The sequence below is a fragment of the Gigantopelta aegis genome, chromosome 8 (assembly GCF_016097555.1).
Source record: "Gigantopelta aegis isolate Gae_Host chromosome 8, Gae_host_genome, whole genome shotgun sequence".
Taxonomy (NCBI): Eukaryota; Metazoa; Mollusca; class Gastropoda; order Neomphalida; family Peltospiridae; genus Gigantopelta; species Gigantopelta aegis.
In genome coordinates, this window is record NC_054706.1 from 50594171 (window position 1) to 50618324 (window position 24154).

Below are 24154 nucleotides of genomic sequence, written 5' to 3' on the forward strand. Positions count from 1 at the left end.
CTGCAATCAATGGTTGGTTCGTTCAATTTTGTTAATAAAGCTATAAGATCAAGCCGAGCATTTAACAGACGTTTTTATGATGCAATGCAAGGGGCTACCAAACCATATCACCATATTCGTGTTACAAAAGAAATGAAAAGTAAAGTGACATAAGAACATGGCTGACTTTTCTGGACCACTTTAACGAAATTTTAATATTCCCAGAAAAAAACTGGTTAGAAAGTCATGTTCTTAAACCGTTTACAGACAGTGCAGGCTCACCAGAGTTGGGTTGTGGAGCCTGTTTCAATGGGAAATGGTTCTATTTCCCATGGCCTGAGAGCTGGTGGAATACTGATGTTATGAACGACATCACATTTCTCGAACTCGTACCTATTGTTGTGGTAGTATATATATGGGGAAAGTTACTCTCCAACAAAGGGGTAATGTTTCATGTAGATAACTTTGCACTATTATGTATATTGAATAAACAAACTTCAAAGTCCAAGCGAGTAATGGCACTTATTCGCCCATTTGTGCTTTACACCATGAAAAGTAGCATTGTATTCAGAGCTAAGCATTTACCAGGGGTCAATAATAAAATTGCTGATACCATTTCTCGCCAACAGTGGGGCCGATTCAGGTCCTTGGCTCCAAACGCCGAACAACAGCCATGCACAGTACCAACAACTATTCAAGAGATGATCTCCAGTCTGAACAGGAACGATTGCTGATGGCATCAGTATCCCACAACACCAAACTGCGTCATGAAAATGGCATAGCATCTTTCGAGAATTTCAGGACTATGTACAAACTTAGTCAGTCCTGGCCGCCTCCCCTTGACCACATAACTAACTTTATAGCCTTTTTGTCTGTGAAGAGATATGCTGTTAAAACGGCAAAATTATATATAGCTTCCATAAGCTATATATAAGCTATAAGTGGGGTGGATCCTACGCAGAATTTTCTTGTGTCCAAACTATTAGAAGGATTAAAAAGGTCTGGTCAGAGTGTGGACACCAGACTTACAATACCCCCCCCCCCCCCCCCCCCCCCCGACATTTCTGTTTACTATGGTAATTGAACAGGTACTACATGTATACATTGTAGGTGGTTTTTTCCGCTTCAGTGTATTGTCACCAAGTGAGTCCCACACTTATTCTGTTAACATTTGCAAGGAAGCTCCACACCAAAAGAACAAAAGTAAATTTGGACATTCATGGGTGAGACTTGTTTTATGCTCTGCAGAGGATCAAACATCCCATCGCCCGACGCCCGTGCCAAGTGGAAATTCATGCTGGGCAAGTAATTATGTTAACTGCAAATGCCCGATGACAAGTGACTAATGTAACACCTAAAACGTTTTATAATTGTGTTACAAATCTCGATAAATCCTTTGGAAAGAGTTCCGATCGTCCGAGCATTTACATAGCTCTAAGGAGAACTAACCCAAACCCTAAATGCTGGAACGATCGGAACTTTGTCAATGTGTTAACACGCCAAAACGGAAAACAATGTATTAAAAAGTTTGATATCAACTTAAGAGTTATTCCCCTTTTACTATCGACTAAGATCGGTAATTTCTGCCACTGAACGTTCGACTGAATTCGTACAAGTAATCGGTTCGTTGATCTTCAAACTTAGAAATAACATCCAATACGCTTTACAGCTTATATAAAAATAAAGTATACATGCCTGGTGTGTGCAGTCAAAATGTTTAATCCTTGCAAACATGGTATATGAGGTGGGATACAGTTTAAAATTGTCATATTCAAATTAAATTAGACATTAACGCGGTTCCGGAATCTGGTTTTTGGAAATGAACAAGTGCTACTAACAAGTTTATAATTTCCGATTTCACTTGAACAAAGCATACATAATTATTATGAACTGTATTCTTATAAAAGTTGCAAGATATTTTAGTTTAGATACAATAAACCTTGTAGCAGAACATACTTAATGTTTTTTCAGTACTTTGCAAATGTAAATCTACGTTAGTGTAAAATGAAGTTAGATTTCATTAGCCCTACGTCATTGTGATGGTGAAGTTAGATTTCATTAGCCCTACGTCATAATCACGATAGTGAAGTTTGATTTCATCAGCCCCACGTCATAATCGTGATGGTGTGATACATGAATATATATATTTTTATAATTCTGCTTTATTAATAGTTTTTAACAAATAAAGTATGCTCAATACATTAAAAATACAAGGCTGCAATCGATGTACATCCCCTCTCCTGTTGTTTACCAAGCCTGCATTATTTAAAAACATTTGCAGAGTAACAGAGCTCATGTTTACTTTGAGCCCAGCCACGGCTGTTTGCAAGAGACTTCTCAGCTATGAACAGGGTAAAAACATCCCAGAGAAGTGTTTTGGGGCAGAGAGTAATAAATAATACTCACAATAATGGCACATGGGCCAAAATCCCTAAACATTTTTGAACCAATGCCAGCCATAAAAGAATGGCTCACAAGATCCACGACCATACAACAAGTGGTCACTAAGACATACATTGACACAATATTTATATTTAGATGAACGAGTGGACACTACCAAACAAATAACAAAGTTTAAATCAACAAATAGACACTATTTAAAAAATAAAGTTTAAAACAACAAGTAGAGAAGACAGTGGATACTACTGGACAGACATATACATTTAGTACTTCCTGGGTAAGTGTTGTAACCTATTGGCAAAATTCTTTATTTGTGCAATTAAACAATTACTTTCAAGATTATTACATTATTAAGCACTGTATTAAATTAAATAGGAAGGAAGGAAATGTTTTATTTAACGAGGCACTCAACACATTTTATTTACGATTATATAGCGTCAGACATATGGTTAAGAACCACACAGATATAGAGAGAGGAAACCCGCCGTCGCCACTTCATGGGCTACTCTTTTCGATTAGCAGCAAGGGATATTTTATATGCAACATCCCACAGACAGAATAGTACATACCACGACCTTTGTTACACCAGTTGTGGAGCACTGGCCGGAACGAGAAATAGCCCAGTGGGCCCACCGACGGTGATTGATCCTAAACAGACCGCGCCTCAAGCGAGCGCTTTACCACTGAGCTACGTCCCGCCCCATAAATTAAATAGGAGTAGTACAATTGGTTACCTTAAGAAGTATGGGCAAGTGGAAAAATATATGGGGCAAGTGAATATCTGATTGGCACTTGCCCTGTGGCAAGTAATTTTGTTGAAGTCCTGCTCTGTTATCCCATTATGTTAAATGTTTGTGATCTTTGACCAGCTCTTTGATATTCTTAGAATTTTCCACTTAATGGTTTCTGCCAGAGGGACCGAGGGTAAAATTATGTACCCTAAAATCTTGGAAATTAATTGATATATTTGTTTAATGTTTAGATAAATGATAGTAAAAGAACTGCTGTTTACAATTAGTTATTAGCTTGAAATGTAATATCCTAACCCTAATTTCAAAACATTTCAAACCCATTCCCACCTAGATCAGGCACTTACGTCTGTTTTGTTTTTATTACCTACCCTAAATAGGATTTTCTTTTGGAGACAGTAGTTTTGTTTTTCATCATTATTTGGTACCCAAAATGTTAGTAAAGCACAGGCAAAGGTACATGGGCATTTTTCTTCCACATATCATCTTATATGTAGCTTTGTGCAACTTTCTAATAGAAATCAAATAACATTGCTAAAGTTAAATACATTGTTTACTACTTTTCTTAATGTACTGCTATACTTTTAATTTTACAATTTATTTAGTCACACTGATTTTGTTTCCTGTTAAAAACAAAATTCCTGAAATTAAATTAAACTTTAAATTAATAAAACGATATGTAATTAAGTTACAGACTAATATACTTCATCAAATGGATGTGAAATACTTAACATGTTTGTTGTTATATATTTCAGCAACTGAAGCAATGGATTTTAAGTCATTGATTAGATGTCGAAAATGAGATTCTGAAGACAAACTATTAAACACATTACATTGCATCTTGATACTAAGAACAGAATGATAGAAATAATAGAACAGTTTCAACTGATATGTGAAAGAAAAACTGGGGCAGTGGGTGAAATTGCTGCTGAAAATGAAACACTTTCACCAATTTCATTTAATATAATATTCATTGTTTTTTTGTGTTTGACATATTGTTGCTAAGGAATAATTCAGACTTGCAAGACTTGGGATTCAGTTTGACACCACCCATCAAATGGTAATCTTTAATTGCTCAATTGACTATAAGTTTCGAGGATTTAGAGATGGATGCCACAGAAAGATACATTTTTGAATAAATTTATTTACTGGTACTAGACTGCATGGCGATTAATATGTAAAGACCCTCTCTTTGAGGAAAAAGAAAATGTTAGGAAGTATTCTCATAATAAATATTAAACAAATGATTCAAATGCAATCTGTGGTTTAGTTTCATGTTAAACTGGTGTAATATATACTCTTCAAAGAAAGTAGGGGAACTCTAATAAGAATTTACAATTGCCAAAATTGTAAGGTATATTAGCTGTGGGGAATGGTTATATGATAATAGTGAATTAATTTGGCAAATATTACAACCGGTAGTTCAGTATTACAGTAGGTTTTATGACCACCAAAGATCTTGAAGGACGATTGGGGTCAGAAGTGAAATTTGAAAGTTGACGTTTTTTTATCAGTAGTGGGTGATACCGCCACGATTTGTCACACATTCATTCAGTCGACGAGGCATACTGCGTATGAGTCTCCCAATGACCATTTGAGGGAGTCTTTTCCACTCCTCTTGCAGCGCCTGATCAAGTTCCGCTAATATGGTCAGCGGTCTTTGACGTTGACGCGCACGTCTCCCTATCATGTCGCAGACGTGTTCAATGGGGGGAAAGGTCTGGGCTCATTGCTGGCCATGGCATGCGATAGATGTTGTGCTGCTGGAGGTGAGCATTGACGATTCGTGCACGGTGAGCACGAGCATTATCGTCCTGAAAAACAAAACGTCGACCAACACGCCAAGCAAACGGGACAACAAAGGGTGTCAGTCTGTTGTCCCGGTAGTACTGCCCAGTGACCCTTCCTTGCACAATATGGCGGGGGTGGGGGAGTTCTGTCAGTCATAGTGATACTTCCCAACACATAACCGATCCACAGCCAAATCTGTCATGAAATCGCATTGTGACGTTCATTTCGTTGTCGCCATACCCGACCACGCCTGTCAAGGAAGTCCAAAGTGAATAGGGACTCATCTGAAAACATGACATGTGACCAGCGACGAATACCCCAGTTCTGATGCTCCCTACACCATTCACGTCTGTGGGCAATGTGACGATTTGTCAAGGTAGGCACAACTCGGGGCCGTCGAGCATGAAGATGGGCTGTTTGAAAACGATTTCTAATCGTCTGCCACGTAACTCGGACACCAGTAGCCTGATGAAGGTTTGCAACAATTCGATTTGCCATTTGAGCTCGATTTCTTAGAGCCTGGTTTCGGATGAATCGATCCTGTACTCCTGTCGTTGCCCTGGGACGACCTGGTTTTTGGTTTGTTGGTACCTGTTCCATAGTCTGCTAATCACTGACTTCGCAACATTGAAGGTGTTGGCCACTTCACACTGCCTTCTGCCCGTTTGCAGCATGCCAATAGCCTGTAGACACTCAATGCGTTGCATACGTCGCATCGCAAATTCAAACAATAAAAATCAATAAAAACAAAACAACAAATAACAACAGAATGAAAAAGATTGACAGAAATAATGTTCCGCAATGATTAATCGACCTTCCTGGAAATTGTACGGGGCAACTGCATGATACACGTGCAAACTATGGAATGTGTTTCGGTTTATTTATAAACAGACCTGAACGTTCTTTACTAGGATGTCTGCGGTCAAAATGTATGTTCGGTCTAATAGCTGATATGAACATTAATATTTCAGGTTCCCCTACTTTTTTTTAAGAGTATATAATTTTGCGGGGTTTTTTTTTTTAACATACATTTTTTCAACTAAATTTTTATTTTGTATAATTATTATTGTTCTGTAGGCATAGGTTGTCTTATAATATTTAGTACTATTTCTTATCTGCCTATGCCTCTAGAACAGATAAATCTTTGTGAGTACATTTTTTGCGGACAGTAGGATAACTAATGGGGGGTGGGGGGTGGGGGGTGAGATTGGGTTGTGGGCGCCAAAAGTTTCAAGTTTGTTTCCCAACAGTTGTTGCCACAACACGAGTTTATAATTTATTTAAACACTGTATTTTACTGGCTTAATTGGCAAATATTTTACAGGGTGTCCAGCGATCCTACTTTTTCGTACTTTTTGGTCTTTGTCCAAAATACCTAGTTTTTGTTACATTGCACTTCTTTGTTTGAAAAGTGTATTCCTTGTGTTATTATAAAAGTCAACATTTATGGGAATGATTTTTTTTTTTTAAATTGGCAGCAAGATATATCTCCCAATTTGTGGCACCATATAATCTCAACATATTAAAATTACACCTTCAAAGCCAACATATTTTCCACTGATTAACATGATTATAATGTACAATGTGTATGTATGACTTCAAAATCTATAATGTATTATGGAAAACTTAAATTAATCATGTTAATCTGTTTTACTGTGCATCAGCATTACTATGCATGTAAATATGTATATTGATTAATACAGTGTACAGTAATTTGAAATAACTGTGTAATGTGACTGTTACATAAGATTCATATTATTTTGGATAGAACACAAAATACATGTACAAACTGAGCACCACATAAAAAAGGTGTTTTCTCAATATGAGCATGAATAATGTCGCTAAGTAGTTATAGTCTAACTTTTGTCCTACATTTTCTATATTTTCATTCCTAATAGTGTCCTAATTTTCCACAAGGGTGTGCTGGACAGCCTGATCTTATAAAGAGGGGATCGAGCACCCAAACGTACACAGCTCTAATCATTTTCAGTCGACTTCTACTACGGCTTACGATGCGGCAAGACGTGGGGGGACTCGACTCGAATACCGCGTCACATGGTGTACGGTGACCCGGTCAGAAGCCACCGAGGAAGAGAGGAAGGAGGAAGACGGACGCGCCAGGGATGGCCCGCCGGCAGCTAACTGCCGGCGGAGGCCCCTTACGTTGGACATCCCCGGCACCGATCTACACCAGACCAGAGGATCCAGCCCAGCCGGAACCAACTGTCGAACCACCAGGGGCAGACCTTAACCAGGCGGTTTATGGAGTCGCCCCCACAAACTCCCAGTGAACTGCTTCCCGGACCTCCTGCGATGCCATAGGAAGAGTGCCGCAGTCGAGTCCCAATAATATTGCGTCATGCCAGGAAGCCGAAGCCTGTTGTTGTTGAAACTGAGGAGCAGTGTCACTCAAGGCTGCGCTACTCCCAGTTAGTCAAAACCAACATCGAGGACGTGCGGAGCTTATTTCACACAACCGAAGCTCAGCGCCTACCAGCAAGTCCGACAGTTGGAGAATTTTGTGTATGCGCCGTCACAATGCGGGATGGCCAGGGAATAATCAAGCATACTCCCAGAAATGGACAACCCGACCATCCATCGAATCTCAAAATCATCGCCGGGAAAGAGTATCGCGCATTAGCCAAGGCGATAGCAGGATCAAGTACCAGGCCGGGCAAACCCGCATTTTGACGCCTCCATTCATCGGCTCACCGTGACGTTTTTGCCAACATCCTCAAGTACCAACCTCCTTTTTTGGGCTAGTTAGACTTTAAACGTTTTGGAAGCAGTTCAAAATTCTTATGTTTATTTTTTTATAAGTAGTCTAACGCATTTTACTTTGGCGCCCGTTCAATTCACCTTAAAACCTTTTGGATGAGCATTCTTACTATGTTTTGGTATGCATTACCATAGACTTAGGTAAAAAACAGGCTTCACCGAGGAATCGAAATTCAGCCAATCATAACTCGGTGTACTTCAAGCTTTATGAAGTGTCATTTGGTCCGCGCTTGCGTTGACCGTACTAAATTCCCACTTCAAACTTCCAAATTCCGCCCACTTCAACTTACCCCCCCCCCCCCCCCCCCCCCTGCTCCGGAGTTAGTCACTGGCGAAGTCAGAGGCTAAATCCGTAGTGGGCGTGCCTGAACCTCTGTGGATAGGGGCACGAGAAAATAGTTCCCACTCCCCACAGCTCTAATAGGTCTTGTCAGAGTGAAGACGGGCCAATATGTTTGTATACATAACTGTAATGGCAAAGATGTTGTGGTTCCAACCAACCCACCCTCTGGCTATGCCAGTTGTGATTTGTTTTTTTGTTTTTTAAATTTCGTGTATGGCTTTGGTTTCATAAATAGGGCAAGTGTCGTATATCGGTTGGTTCAAGCAGTGCAGCTATGTAAGAATACACCACTATTTTTGTAATCCACATACATGTACAACGAAACAAATATCATTATGTGTAGAGAGGTATTATTACTCCAGGCGCATGTTCACCCCCCACCCCTGCTCCAACAAAATATATATATATATATATATATATATATATATATATATATATATATATATATATATATATATATATTCCCCAAATATATATACCGGGGCAAAATGGCTCTACTCTCTGCCCCCATAAACTTCGCAATCCACAATTTAAACCACTGCCTGCATAATTTATGCACAGGCGATTGTATCCTGCTAGTTTTGTAACCTTTCGTGCATAAAATTATGGTACACTGATAGCATTCCCCCACGCCTTTTATATTAATGTTACTGCTCACGCCCCCCTCACACCCCCCCCCCCCCCCCACCTTTTTTAAAACAAATAATTTAATGCAACCCGACCAAAAATAAAGATGCCACGGTTTTAAACAAGTCGAGGCCGGATCGTCGCCACGCCTTCTATTTTCGTGCTCCTCTGCATATCGGGATTCCATTATAAAAGTCGAATAACAACAACAACAAAAATTAAGATGAAAAACAAGAAGAAAACCAAAAAAAACCAAGACATTTTAATTTATCAGTCCTGACAAGAAAAGTTAGCATAGGATGTTTTAAATGTTGTTTTGGTTGTATTCGACGTTCGTCACTTCCATGTTCTTGTGCTTCAATTTACTGATGTAAAAATGGTTTCGTCGATTTAAATCATGTCATGTGAATGAATGAATGAATGAATGTTTAACGATCATAAAAAATGGCTACCTATGTAATGTCAAATAATATAAAAATTCAAGGTTTAAACAAAAACAGAATGTGCTAAAAATACAAATACAAATATCACAGAATTTTACGGTTGAATTTTACTCTAAACTTCAATTTGTGCTGTATTGGCCATTCTCAATTAAAACCACGGTGAGGTCAATCAAATGTACCCTGTAGTCAAATACCTGAATGTCTTCTGGTTGGCTTTTTAATTAAACAACGATATTTCTAAATAAATTAAGGCGAAAACTTAATCGGCAGATCGGTTTATTTTGCTATCGACCTATGCGAATCGGCAGCCATTATTGAAATTTGTCTAATTTGTCTTGTGGTGGTGGTGGTGGGGGGGGGGGGGGGGGCATGGTTAACTTGTCATACGAAGAGGTCAATTAAAGGACGTACAGGTGGTCAACATGATCGTGACTGATTACAAATAGCAGGTGTTCAATAAATGCTAAAGTGAGCAAAAAATAATAATAATAACTTGAGGAATATTGAACTCATTGTTTACTTAACCTCTCTAATTTGCTTTTATTTGATATATTTTACAACAAATCAAAAGATGAAGGATATCTAACATCTACGCATACAGTATTTTCTATTATTCTCTGTCTATATTACTTAACGGATTCTTCCCAAGCTGCCAAAACAGATATGCCATTTCCCTGCGGTTAGAGAGGACGGCCCAAATAAATAGATCCTGTTCCGGATTTTCAAAGTCGGCCCTTCCTGCAAAAACAATATTAAAAATATGTTATTTTAAAATAATTATAAATTGTAAACACTCTAGAAATTTTTTTTTTTTTTTTCTTTTCATGAATATTTAGTCCAATTTCGGAAATCAGGCTTTGTTGAAAAGAAATTAATATATCACATATTTAAGTTAACGAGCTACACAGGTCTCGTCAACATGTAAGTATCTGATCAGGGTATGTGGCTCTATTATATCACCTTATAGGAATGAACATAAATTACTGTTCTTTTGTATGCACTTTCCCACAGACAGGCCTATCATGGGGCACTGGTTGATATGGTTAAAACACCAGGTGGGTCCACCAAGGGTGATCAATCACTTGAATTAGCCTACCTTAGGCAAGCTCTCTACCACTGAGCTACATTCCACCCATAGAATACATTTACAGTATGTCTGAGATTGGGCAAACTCATTGTGCAAATCTAGAAATCGAAATAACTGGAATTCCAAATGAGTCACACAAAAGTCAGTAGCAACTGGATTCCAACAATTCTCAACCTGGAGGTAGGGTGAGCAGAATCAAAGATGGCGGATGTTAGTAGCCCGGTGCCGAGCAAATGCAATTTATGCAGTGCTGTAAAAACATCAGTGGAGATATATTTACCAACAAAAATAAGGCTTATGTTCAAATTTTGTATGATTGGTAGATTTTAAAATATAGTTCTCACTGAATTCCGACCTCCCAGTCATGCACTCCCATAATTTTACTGATGTTTATTACCACTGTTTCAGTTTTGTTTTACTTAAACTGTTTACCATTTACATGTTTGAATCTTCGGTCAAAAATTTAATCTGTATTTTAGGAAGCAGTTTCCCCAAGAAACCTTTCATAATTACACAATAGAATAGATGTTTAACGACACCCCAGCACACAAAAAACCACATCAGCTATTGGGTGTTAAACTATGTAATTATACAGGTTAACATTTTTCTCAGAGTTGCAGGATTACCATAAAAAAAGAACAGTGGGCCATCAGTACAAAATACAACCCACATTGTTCCAATTAAAATAATAATAAATCATAAATAATCAGGGGTTTTTCATACTATTAGATTTTGTTTCCTTAAAAAAATATTACAACTTTTCATTGTGATCAGTACAGTACAAGTACTTGTAACTATAGACAAGTATACATTTTTATCACAAACATGTGTACATGGTTATACATGTGCAAGGTGAAAACCAGCATAGGAAAGAAATGCATAAAGTGAACCTAATATATAGTTTATTGCCTGAATTCGAGTGTGAGCGCCAAACAAAAATGTATCATGCGAGTTTGAAAATTGTTTTATAAACACAATAAAAAGATCAGTCTATAAATGATAACAGTAATGTGAAATTGTTACAAAATATATGTGAATCAATACAATGCTTATAGCAGTGTTTATTTGAACCATATCAGGGAACAATATTTCAAATCTTACTAGGTACATGTATCTGGAAGTTGGTTCACATACTTTTGTTTTTAACTATTAAGAAATAAGTTATTCCCTTTAATGTTTGAAGGATTGCAGGAGAAAAATATTAAGTTAATGGGAAATTCCCATTCTTACTGTCAGACTAGTTAATCTCTATGTAAATATGCCACCTCTTTGGATTTTTTAATAATGGATTTATATATCAGGTAACAGTAAAAACAAGAATAATTATAGACTCATTTCTATACATAAAACTTGCAGAGCCTTCCTTATTTCAGTTATTTTGACATATACATGTATATTCTTTTGTTGTCAACAAGCCAATTTTTATTTCTGCTATGAAAGTCATAGAAAAGTGACTCAACACAAAGATATGGAGATTAAGCAATGTGAAAAAGTCGAAATGTGCGAACCTAATGCCAATTGGTGCAATTGTATTCCCCACACCAAACTGTGTGCATTTTTTGAAAGTGTTGTCAACATGGTGCACATATTTGCAGAAACTTACCACATGCAAAGGATCTTCAGCCATGAAATAAATTATTTTTCTGTTGATATATTTGTCATACCAAATTATATAACTTGTTAACAAACCCATTAAATATACTAGTCAAAAGAATTTTAAAGACAAAAAATGTTGGGGGTTAGAGCATAAAACATGTATGCCACATACATAAATATTAGAGGTGTGCGGTATTTTCCTGTCGTGGTACTTACCGGTACGTTGTTTACTGTATCGGTATACTTCGGGACTTTCCGTGGACGATAACTTTACGGACATTTCCGAGAAATAAATTATCAGTGTCATGAAACAAAATACATAATTCCGAGAAATTATTTTAAAAGCATCCAATCTTAATGATTGTTTGTGTTCCATTAACAAATCTTTGAAAAAATTACGGAATTTCCCAAAGTATCTAGAATCTCAAAACGTTGCCATTAACAAAAACATGGTAGATGACGAGTTTGTTGTTCGCAACACACATGCGATATTGGACATTTGCAGGGCTCGCCCTGTTGTTCGTCAAAGTCACAAATTACAAAAAATAATAAAAATAATTGGCAATAGAATTTTCGATTTGGCGAAAAAAATTGAGAAAGTTTTTTAATGTTTATTTTTAGTCACCAAAAATGCTTTCAACCAATTTTGTTCGACAGATATGCCTCGCGGTATGCATAAGCGCCATTTGCATGTCCGGGTGACTAGTCTACTATTCAATAGTGAACTGCTTGTCATAAAGCTACAACATTCGATCAAATAATATGAAATACTGTTCAAAACATGTTGCATTGTTGATACTGAATGTTTTATTACTAGCTACAGCAAGGTGTACCTTTTATTTGTCACGTTTCGAGCGTTTTGTCGTGTCAGATAATGTTGTAAAATCTAGGTCACGTGGTTGAGTTCATTTTACTGTAGTGGGTGCGTTGATGAGGATTACATATTGTTTCTCACATATATGCAATCATTATTAGTAAACAAAATCAAAGTTTACAGATTTAATTTTAAACATATTCAGTGGGGGAATTATTATTTATTGATGCTATGTCTACTGATATAATATTAGCATCAAAGTCTCGGATCATGTTGCAATGAATTTATGAAACTGAAAGAGCTTTTTTCCAGTTGTGAAAGTCTGAAAGACAGTCACACGTCAGTGTTTTGAGACCAATAACATATAATGACGTTTTCTTTGTCTTTGTTTTGGGTGACTGGCTATAATCTTGAGTTGGATACGAAAACAATTATAAACAGTATTCAGTTTAAAACATACATATAAGTTAGGAGGAGGGGAGTTACGCACTTAATCCCCCCCCCCCCCCACACACACACCAAAGCCCAACTATCTCATTTGTATTCATAAAATAAAATAATGTCAGTGTGGCTATTTTGTTTCTAAATTGTGTTTCTTCTATAAACATGAATTCATTACCAAAGAGATTAAAAGATACAGGGCCATAGCACATAGCACATAGCCTATATATATATATATATATATATATATATATATGAACTGAACTGAAGGGTTTTACGTGCACATTCAGAGTAAGCTGTTGTAGCGCACGCCTATACTGGGCACAGGGACCGGCCTTGGCCGGATCTCTCTGTCCAGGACAGGAAGGGGGGGGGGGGGGGTAGAAGAAGGGACGCCTGCACTGACAAGTGCAAAGGAGCACCAGCAGTCCAAATGTTGGTGACAGGCGAGGTGTATTTGGTGCTATGGAATTTTTAAAGTCCCGTGGGATTATATCGAAAGAGAAAGGGTGCGCGTTTACATGAAGGAATTTTGCGCAATTTTGATGGTCGTTCTAATTGAAATAGTGAGGAGAGCTAATAGGTTTTGCTTTTAGTATTCCGAAAGTAGCTCTTTATTATGACCTTCTTGATGATGTAGGGGTGTTTCCCTAGGTTGTCCGTAGGGCCCTGAGAAAGGGCCTGATCTCCTGTGATCGTGGCATGACAACCCAGGGGAGACTCGAGCAATTGTGTATTAGGACGAGGTAGAGGCGGTGATAGAGAGCTTGATGTTGGAAGCTGTCGCCGTGGAGGTGAGGTGTGTTCGTCCGTTTTGCCGTTTGGCCCAAGTCCTGCTAGCGCCAAGGAAAGTTTTTGTTTTGGTTTGGGTGAAGGGGCTGGTATTCTTTTGTCCAGCCCCTTCTGGGTGCAGTGCATAGTGTACTCGGAGCCGGTTTCTTTTGTCCGACTCCTTATTTGAGTACGTGCTGGGCCATTATTTTGGTTTTGTGTACGGGCGGGTGTATTGTTATCATTAGTCAATGCACCCTGTAGTATGTTGCGAGTGCATGCTGTGTTCATGTTTGCCTATTTTTTGTGTTATGGTTGTTCTTACTGTATTGAGTCCTTATTCTGTTTCCAACGGCTATCAAAGCCACCCATCCCCCCCCCCCCCCTCTCCTTGAATTGCATAGTGAATGCAAGGAGGTGGTGGTGGTGGTGGTGGGGGGGGGGGGGGGTTATTAGTTACTCTAGCTATTCTAATTTGAAGGGGGTTTCCCGTATAATATGAGTGTGGATTTAAAAAAGCCTAGTGCTTTGCATATGATAATTTTTAGTAGTAGGTACGGCTCGTTCACAACAGTCACGCGAGTATCGGTAGTTATGCCTCCCAGTCCCACCCAGGCCCCCCTAGGGAATTGTGGCTATCTAGTTACTTAGATAATTGGTTAGTTAATCTTACTTGTATCTTGTTTTCTCTTTAGTGGTCATCGTCTGCTCTGTTGTATTAATTATCACTCACCTTAGTCTGCTGTGGAAGGAATCGTACCTACTACCATACATACATACATACATACATACATACATACATACATACATACATACATACATACATATAAGTGCATAAACATTTAAATATATTTTATTGAAGTCCTCCGTTTATGTACATTTTCTGGTCGTTGATTAGTTAATCCGCTCACTTGTTGTTTCTGTAAAAGAGGTGGTATAGATGGTGAGTTCTATCCTGATTAAGTGCTTTGGTGACCCTGGTTTGGTTTTTGGTTGAGGATATCAATTGCTACTGGAACTTATTTACAGCATGCACATATAACATAAGGCATTATATAATACAGCAATCTCCCAACAGTTGGGTACGTGGGAGCCTAATATTAGCATTATAATTTTTGTACTGTCGGTTGGCTATCTTACCGCCAGAACCACCCTCCGAACTGAAGTGCTAATCGGGTCGAGTGCAACAGGGTGGCAGCTTCTCTTCTGAGGGTGGGTGGTGGCTATTAGGTTAATCTTGGTTGGTTAGCAGCTAGTATTTCCTTATTATTTTCCCTATTTTTATCTTTTTGTCTGGTGCTCAGCCACTGGTTTGGAATGCTAATCGTGGTCGAGTGCAACAGGGTGGCAGTTCCGTTCCCAGTGGATGAGGGGGTGACAATTAATTTTATAGTTTAGGTTTGGTAGATTGCACAAACTGATAGAGCGCGTGAAAGATTTCATTTTTAGTTTTTTTTATCTGGTTGTAGCAGGGTATTAGGTATTATGGTGGCAGGGTTGCTAATGTTAAGTACTTTTAGCAGTTGCATTCTATGATTATTATGCAGTGGGCAGTCCAGGAGATAGTGTTTCATATCTTCTGGCGTGCCGCACTGACCGTTACGTGAACTTTCATTTACAATAGACAGACAATTGTTAAGTGCTATTGAGTTTCCTGTCCGTAGTTTAATTATTGTTTTATCAATTTGAGAATTTTTGTGTTTAGGTCTAATAGAGTTAACGATGGGTTTGATATTATAGTGCCAGAAGCTTTTAGTTTGGTCCCAGCTTTCCTGACATAAATTATTGTAATGTTTTTTAGCTATTGATATTAGTTCAGAAATGCCTAGTGGGATAGTTTGCTTATGCTTTATGTTGATGGCAAGTGCTTTTTTGGCCTCGTAGTCTGTTATTTCGTTACCCATAATTCCTACATGAGCTGGGACCCATTCTAGAGTTCCATCTAGTTTTAGCTGATTTAGTTCAATTAGTTCTTTATAGATGGCTGAGATTATGTCTGGTCCAGTGGTTCTATTAGATTGAATGGATTAGATGGAACTGAGACTATCGGAGAAAATTACACGTTTTGGGTGCTTGTGTTGGGTTTTTTTATCCATTTTAGTGCTTCTAAAATGGCTGTCAGTTCTGCTGTATAAACTGAAAGGTTATCTGACAGCCTAGCAATTTTGATTAATTTAGGATACCAGGTAATGTTTTCTTCTACTAATGCATATCCAACCCTGCCATTATCTGGGTTTTTGGAGCCATCTGTGAAGATGTGGGTGTGCTCCGGGTAATTTTCGTTGGCACAGGCTTCGAATAGGATCTTTTTAAAGGGTGGGAAAGGCGTTTTATCGGTAGCAGTTTTAATTAGATAAGGTGTGTGGCAATACACTGGTTGGTTTAGGGTGTGCATTGCCACTGGTATATCGTCAATTCCTATTTCGGTTTCTATATTATATCCTGTAGTAGCAAAGGAGTTACCTATTTTTGAGTTGGATTTTAAGACTACCCCTATTTTTTTTTGCCACTGGGATGAGTTCCTGCACTGGGTGTTCATGATCAAATGAGTGAACTTTAAGGTAGTACTTAAAGTGTTACAGCTTTCTGCGATGGTCCAGTGGCATGATATTAAATTCTGCTTCTAAACTTTGTCCATTGGTATTGTTTGGTACCCTAGCGATTATTCTGAGAGCTTGATTTTGAATTATATCTAATTTATGTAGTAAGTATGGGGAGGCGCTACTGTAGGCTTGGGCTGCATAGTCGAGTATGGAGAGTATGCAGGCTTTGTATACCATGAGCATTGCCTCAGTTTGCGCTCCCCAACTCGTACCTGATATAGCCCTAAGTAGGTTTAGTGGGGTTTTTTTTTATCTATTGACTAAGTTTAGAATATGTTGTCTAAATGTTAATTTTGAGTCAAAGATGACTCCTAGAAATTTAAATTCTTTAACTCTAGGTATTGGTTTGCCGTTGAAAGTTAACTGTCCTTCTTCTGGTATATTTTTTTTTGCTAAAGATCATGAATACGGTTTTAGTTTCTGATAGTTTAATGCCCCAGGTTAGGGCCCATTGAGTGATTCTGTTCATATCGAGTTAGCTTTTTGTTTATTAGAGAGTGCTGGTTTATGTTTTTGAAGGACTGTGGGTATAGCGCGGTGTCCTTGAATGGCTTTAACTTTTTTTTACACATGTCACTAATGGTTGTTCTATTATTTATTTCATTACAAAATGTTTGCCAGCTGTTTTGTTTTGCTGAAATTATTAGTTTGCTGACTTCGTTTTTGGCTATTTTGTATTTAGTATGATATTCTGTTTTGCCAGTTTTTTAAAAGATTTTCCTCATACGGTTTCTAAGATTGCATTTATTTTTGATCTCCTCAGTCCACCAGTTGACTGGTTTATTTTTCCCAAAGGGTTTAGTTATTGGTATATGTTTTTCGGTTATTTTTAGAATGTTGTTAGTGAGTTCGTTAGTAGCTTCATTTATGTTTAGTTCAGTTTTAACTTTAACTTTTAGACATTCTTTGGAGAAGGCTGCCCAGTTTGCTTTTGAAAAATTAAATTTAGGTGTGAATACTTCTTCTTCTGTGAAGGTTTCATTACAATTATATTTGGTTATTATGGGCATGTGGTCACTAGTAAGAGCTTCCAAAACTTCCCAACTTGAATTAGCTCCTATGTTGTTTGACGTGATTGTTAGATCGACGGCTGTAGTGCCTCCATTGATATCGGAGATATAGGTGATGCTACCGTCGTTTAGGCAGACTAGATTGTTGTTATTAATGAAAGTTTCTAGTATTTCACCTTGGAGATCCGTGTTGGGGTTGCCCCATAAAGTACTATGGCAGTTAAAGTCTCCTACGATGATTATGTTATTGTTTGAGCTAATAAGTTTATTATAGTCGTTTAGGATTATTTTGTTATGCTCTGGACCTGGCGGGCTATATACATTGATGACGTCGATACTCCTTGTAACATGTTGTATTGTTAGACCGAGGACTTCTACGTTATTTTACTTGGGCCTGCGGAATTGGCACGATATTTGGAGGGTTGGGGACGTATGCAGAACCTCTAGTGGGGTGGCACAGGTTACATTTTTTAAATCTTTATATAGAGCAGAACAAAAACATTGGCTACTGAATGTCAAACGTTTGGTAATTTTGATATATAGTCTTAGAGAGGAAACCCACTACATTTTCTCATTAGTAGCACATACCACGACCTTTGCTATTCCAGTCGTGGTGCACATACGTGAATGAGAAACAGCCCAATGGGCCCACCGACTGGAATCGATCCTAGACCTACCACGCGTCCGACGGAGTGTTTTACCACTGGGCTACGACCCGTCCTAGACATCAGGGGGCATTCAAATACTACGTAACGCTGGAGGGGTGGGTGGGTGTGTACGTTTTGTAGCGTTACAGGTGGTGGGTGAGTGTACTGAACAGCGTTACGTAAAACACTATTTTTTATTACAAATTTTTTATTTTATTATTATTATTATTTTGTTTTTGTGTGGGGGGGGGGGGGGGGTCATAAACGCTATGTCACGGCAACACAGTTTAAACTTCAACGTATTAACGTAGGTAGTAATAGTTGAAAACACAAAACAATGATTATAAACTGATTTGAAATATGTGTTCTAGTAAACTTAGCTTAAAACGTATGTCCCAAATGTCCGATTGTTACTCCGTAGGCAGTGATGGTTTGCCTGTTCTCAATAACTCATTCCATCATAAGTGGTTAGCCCAAGAAGGCCTACTGTTCTAGAGCTAGACAAACATTTAGACAGTTACGTCCTATGCTTGACGTTAAATACCATTGCATTGATAATATTTGAGTTCGCGATAACAAATATTTCACATATTAATCACTAATGTACTAATGTTTCTAAACAAGAACATGAACTAAATTCAGTACGGTAATCCAGATAATAATGACTGGAATTGACACACTACATTATTTATTCAGACATTCATAGGTTTATGGAGTTTGTTTATTCTTGAAACTAAATTGATGTTAAGACGATTTAACTTGAACTAACTTGAACAATAATATATTGTAGCAAATTGAAAACATAAAGGGACCTGTTTGCCTGGGCCATCAACTGAAATAAAAGTAGCTGTATAAAAGTTACTGATAGTTAATAGCTACTGGTATAATTACAATGGTGATAATAGAATACATTTGTTTAAACTTTGTCATTTTCATAATTTTTCCAGTTCAACTGAACTACAGAATTTATTCATCTGTTATGCTTATTTCATTTACATTTTAAGGTCTTAAAATACAACAAGGCTCTACAACTATGTTCTACCTATAAGTATTAGCTATTCTCTAAGTGAGATGTTTAGTCCTGCTTAATGGTTACTCAACTTTAGAGGGAAATAGAGTGTCAAAATCTCTACTGGTAGGTACTTCATTGTAGTATGTCATATTTGTTTGGCCCCTAAGTTCAAAGGCACATAGATGACATTGTATGTTGAGCAATTATTGTATCACTGATTCGCATTGATTAGTATGATGTCATTACTAATGTGGTATACCGTGGTACATTACAAAAAACCGCGGTATACCGTGGTACGTTTTTTTCGCGGTACCCAACCCTAATAAATATAATTAATACATTATATAAATGGGAAGATTACACTGGCCGTGGTGACCATCGGATTTAAACCTGGTAGGAATTGGGTTTGCATCCTGATACTGGCTCCCACCTAGGGCAAGTTTAACGATTCATTAGGTAGGTGGAAGGCCACTTCCAACTTCTCTAGAAGTTCACTAATGACTAACAACTAACGATAACTCACTGTTCTGGACTGATAGCCCAGATAGCTGAAGTGTCTGCCCAGGACAGCATGTTTGAACCTTAATTGGATATAAGCACAAAAATAAGCATAAGTGAAAACATTATGGAACACTAAATTAAATTAAATAAAATTAGATTTAAATAAGATTAAATGAAATCACCAAACCGGACCTACCCTTCGTCGATTGTTCCAGCTCGTCTCCGTCACCCTTCGACAATTTGGTTGGCCTAATCACTGTAAATTTCGTGTCTGGAACAACAAACAGTGATTAAAATGAATCCACAGCTAATTCTTGTATGTATCTCTGTTCACCATATTAGGGGCGGGACACGCCCAGTGGTAAAACACTCGCCTAATGCGCGGTCGGTCTAGGATCGATCCTCATCAATTGGCCAATTGAGCTATTTCTCGTTCTAGCCAGTGCACCACGACTGGTATATCAAAGGCCGTGGTGTGTGATATCCAGTCAGTGGGATGGTGCATATAAAAGATTCCGTGCTACCAATGGAAAAATGTAGCGGGTTTCCTCTCTAAGACTTTATGTCAAAATTACCAAATGTTTGACAAACCCAATGGCCGATGATTAATAAATCAATGTGCTCTAGTAGTGTCGTTAAACAAAATAAACTTTAACTTCAACTGTCTACCATATCTGACCTACAAGTCAGGGCTCAACCTGGTCATAACTAAATTAGTTAATAGCTAATTTTTATACAAAGTGGCTACAACATTTAGTATTTGGCTGATAAAATGTTGTTTAAATTAGCCATTTTAAAATACTTTTCATGGCAATACTCTAAATATATATAGCATGGTGGTTGCATCATCAGAGGCATGTTGAGGAGGATGAGTGATCGCTGGCTAGACTGGTTTTTGTGCCTAACAGAAGATGAATGTGATGTGACAGAAGTCAATGATACCAGTCAAAAGGTTTCCATGCACTCGACCTTCTGAACCAGCTTTTAAAGGTGATAATGATGATATCATATACAGGAAAATATAACCAGTATGACACACTGTGTGTCATCATGATTTCACGTGTACAACGAATGAAGTAATTTTGGGAAGAGACGTCAAAACATAATGCAGATTCCAGTCTTAGCTCTGTATAATTGCTTACTAAAATGGCGTCATTTCGGAAAATGACGTCGTTTTATCTCCTTCTAGTTACATTTGACACGTTTTGACATGGTCCTAGCTTGCTATTAAAAAAAAAATATATATATATATATTATGGATAATGTGGATAATTATTACACTCGCATGTGAATTTTACTGATTTTATGAAACTCATGTCAGGATTCATGTATTACCCTTGCTCTCACTCTGGCAATACAAGAATCCTTAACCTCGTTTCGTAAAATCAGTATGACAATATCTATTAATCAGGGAGTGATCACGTGATGTTGGACCTGGGTAGACGTTTTCGAAGAGCTCCTAGAAAAATCGTAAATTTCAACAGATTGAAAGTAAGTCTTTGTATGAAACTGTTGTATAGTGTGTGTATTATACCGTGGTACGCATAGGAGCTTAGCTGGCTTAAAACAGAGAAAGAACATAATTTTCAAACCGTAGATGATATTTTATGTATTAATATTTGGCTGAATGATAGAATACTCATTGATCGTAAGCCATTTCTATATAAAAACTATTTTGAAAAAGAAATTATTTTTATAAACGACCTTTTGACGAAAAAGGTGATATTTTAACATATGATCAGTTCATAAACAAATACAATATATCCACCAACTTTATTAGCTATGCTTCGTTAACAAATGCAGTAAAAACGTACATATATGGTTTAGATAATTTGAAAGATAACAGATTTAAAATGGTTAATAATCCCATTCTTCCATTTAAACTTAATTTTTTATTAAAAAGACAAAGAGGATGTAAGGATATGTAAAACTTATTAAACTCAAAATCCATAACTCCAAAATCGCAAGCTAAATACACCAATCAAGGTTTTATCTTTTCATCAAGTGAATGGGCAAAATATTATTTACTACCTTTTCAGTGCACTGAGAATTCAACATTAGTATGGTTTCAATACAGACTAGTTCACCAAATCTTAGCTACAAACACTTTCTTATATATTAAACATGTGTAGCTTTTGTAACAACCATCCAGAAACTATACCATATCTATTTTTTGAATGCAATAAGGTTCACAACTTATGGGTTGCAGTACAAAACTGTATATTGACTCAGACTGGTATTATAATTAATTTCAATAAAAATAATGTCATCTTTGGTATGATTAATAATGAAAAATCTATCTTTCTTAACTGGTTAATTATTAACATAAAATATTATGCTTATGGAACTAAGATACAAAACACGAATTTAGAAATCAAAGTTGTTAAAAATCTGTTGAAATAAAAGTTTGAAATAGGAAGATTGGAGAAAACGTAGAGTGTTTTCTATTTTATAGATACATTACCTGTCCTCAAACAATTGCTTCCACCACCCCACCCCCCCCCCCCCCCCCCCCCCCCCCCCCAGTGGACTGGTCCAAACATCCCAACAGAAAATGGGATGGCCTAAATCTTCTACTGCATGCTCCCTTGTAGTTCCGGTCATGTGACTATAGCTTCCTTCTTTTTCTTTGGACCAGTCCACTAGCGTATGGGGGGGGGGGGGGGGGGGGAGGGGGATGCACTTGTTTGAGGACAGATAATGTTGAAAAGAAATTATTTTATATAAAAATTGCAAATACGAAATGTTTAATAAACAATGGGATCCATAGGATAATCTATTTAATGATAACGAGTAACTGAAATATATAATGCTAGCTTAATTTCGTTGTTTTCTATGGCTTGTTTGCAGTTAGCGGAAAACAAGAAAAAGAAACATACACCTGGCGTATAACTATGTCTCGGCTTTTACTTCTTTCTCCTTTTCTTACCCTCTCTAGCAATTACATGTATGTATATTTACTACTCTTGTACCCACTTACTTGGGTGCCTTTTTGTATATATGTACAGTCAGACCTCGTTACTACGACATTTACTCCATCCGACAACACATTGTTTGAACATCAATGTTATTCTGTTTATTACACCGGAATTCACACCTTCCGACACCGACAGAGCAAATTGGGAACAAACGTGCATCCGAAGTCTCAAAACACTCTTTACAACGACATTACATAATCACAGATGCCGTAACAGGTTGGCAGTACACACACCCGTTTGTCACCCTTGATTTCGTTGCCAGCCGACAGTGTCACATGATGTCCAAATTACCGATGTCGGCTAAATCTGTAAGGCGTGTATTGCTTTTGAAAATAAGTCTTTAGTCTCATTCAATTAAAGGATTAACTTCGACCAATCAAGTCAACGAGTTTTATGACATTTTGTAAACAAAGTAGGTACCAATCGATTAGACTGACAGTAAATGCGCCATGATTAATAATAATATACTTAATATTTAATAATGGTCTGTGATCCATCCCCGTCGATTGGGCTATTTCTCATTCCAGTCAGTGCACCACGACTGGTATATAAAATGATGTGGTATGTGCTATCCTGTCTATGGGATGGTGCATATAAAATATCCCTTGCTACTGTTGACACCCAATAGCCGATGATTAAAACATCAATGTGCTCTAGTGGTGTTATTAAATAAAAGACATTTTTTTTATAACGGCAATTTCGATATAACGACAATTTCGATATAGCGACAAAGTGACCCAGGGACGAATGTGGTCGTTGTAACGAGGTCTGACTGTATATGTATGTGTGTGTATATATATATATATATATATATATATATATATATATATATATATATATATGTGTGTGTGTGTGTGTGTGTGTGTGTGTGTGTGTATGTATATGTATATGTATATATGTATGTATATGTATGTATATGTGCAAGTATACATGTTTATATATATATATACTGACACACAATGAAAACGCAAAACATATATTTTTCAATATTTTGTTGTGATTAATGAAAAATATATTTATTGGACTTAAAATAACAATTTATGAGAGGAAGCCATTGATTGGTACTTTTGTTTGGGTTTTAATCCTGGTTTTGTTCTCGTTACACATACAATAGAAGAAACACACAAAATGGTGTGAAATGCATTCACTACATGATCAATCATGATGCATGCAATGCACGTGAAATGTCAGTATGTGGACACATAAAAGTCACGTAACGGTGTCATATTCCTCGTCACATTAAGAATGCCATAACTCAGAGAAGAACAAAGGGAGCGAGCGTTGGGCATGGTTCAAGGGGGGGGGGGGGGGGGGGAGGGACTTCGCAAAGCCAAGTTGCTAGGACCTTCAGAGTCCATACATCAACTATTGGACCACTTGTTGAACGTCATCGACTTCGACCTGGTCAACGCCCCGTTACGACCCCACGCCAAGATCGGCAGATTCGACGACACCACCTCCGTGACCGGTTCAGAACTGCGATGACAGCAAGCAACACGATAAGATGTCATGGAAGGCCTATCCATCCGATGACGGTCATCCGTCGACTCAGAACGGCTGACTCAGATGCAGACGCCCGTACAA

General features: G+C 37.7%; 1 protein-coding gene across 2 annotated transcripts in view; it reads right to left on the reverse strand.

Moving 5' to 3' along the window:
- The window catches only part of LOC121378847 (transient receptor potential cation channel subfamily M member-like 2), a 62375-nt gene that overhangs the window by 35727 nt on the left and 2494 nt on the right, over positions 1-24154 (reverse strand). For both annotated transcript variants that reach the window (XM_041507188.1, XM_041507187.1), the window contains exons 2-3: positions 19789-19863; positions 9741-9848 (exon numbers count right to left, since the gene is read on the reverse strand). In XM_041507188.1, the coding sequence (XP_041363122.1) occupies positions 9741-9848; positions 19789-19863 (183 nt within the window). The remainder of the gene's footprint in view (positions 1-9740; positions 9849-19788; positions 19864-24154) is intronic.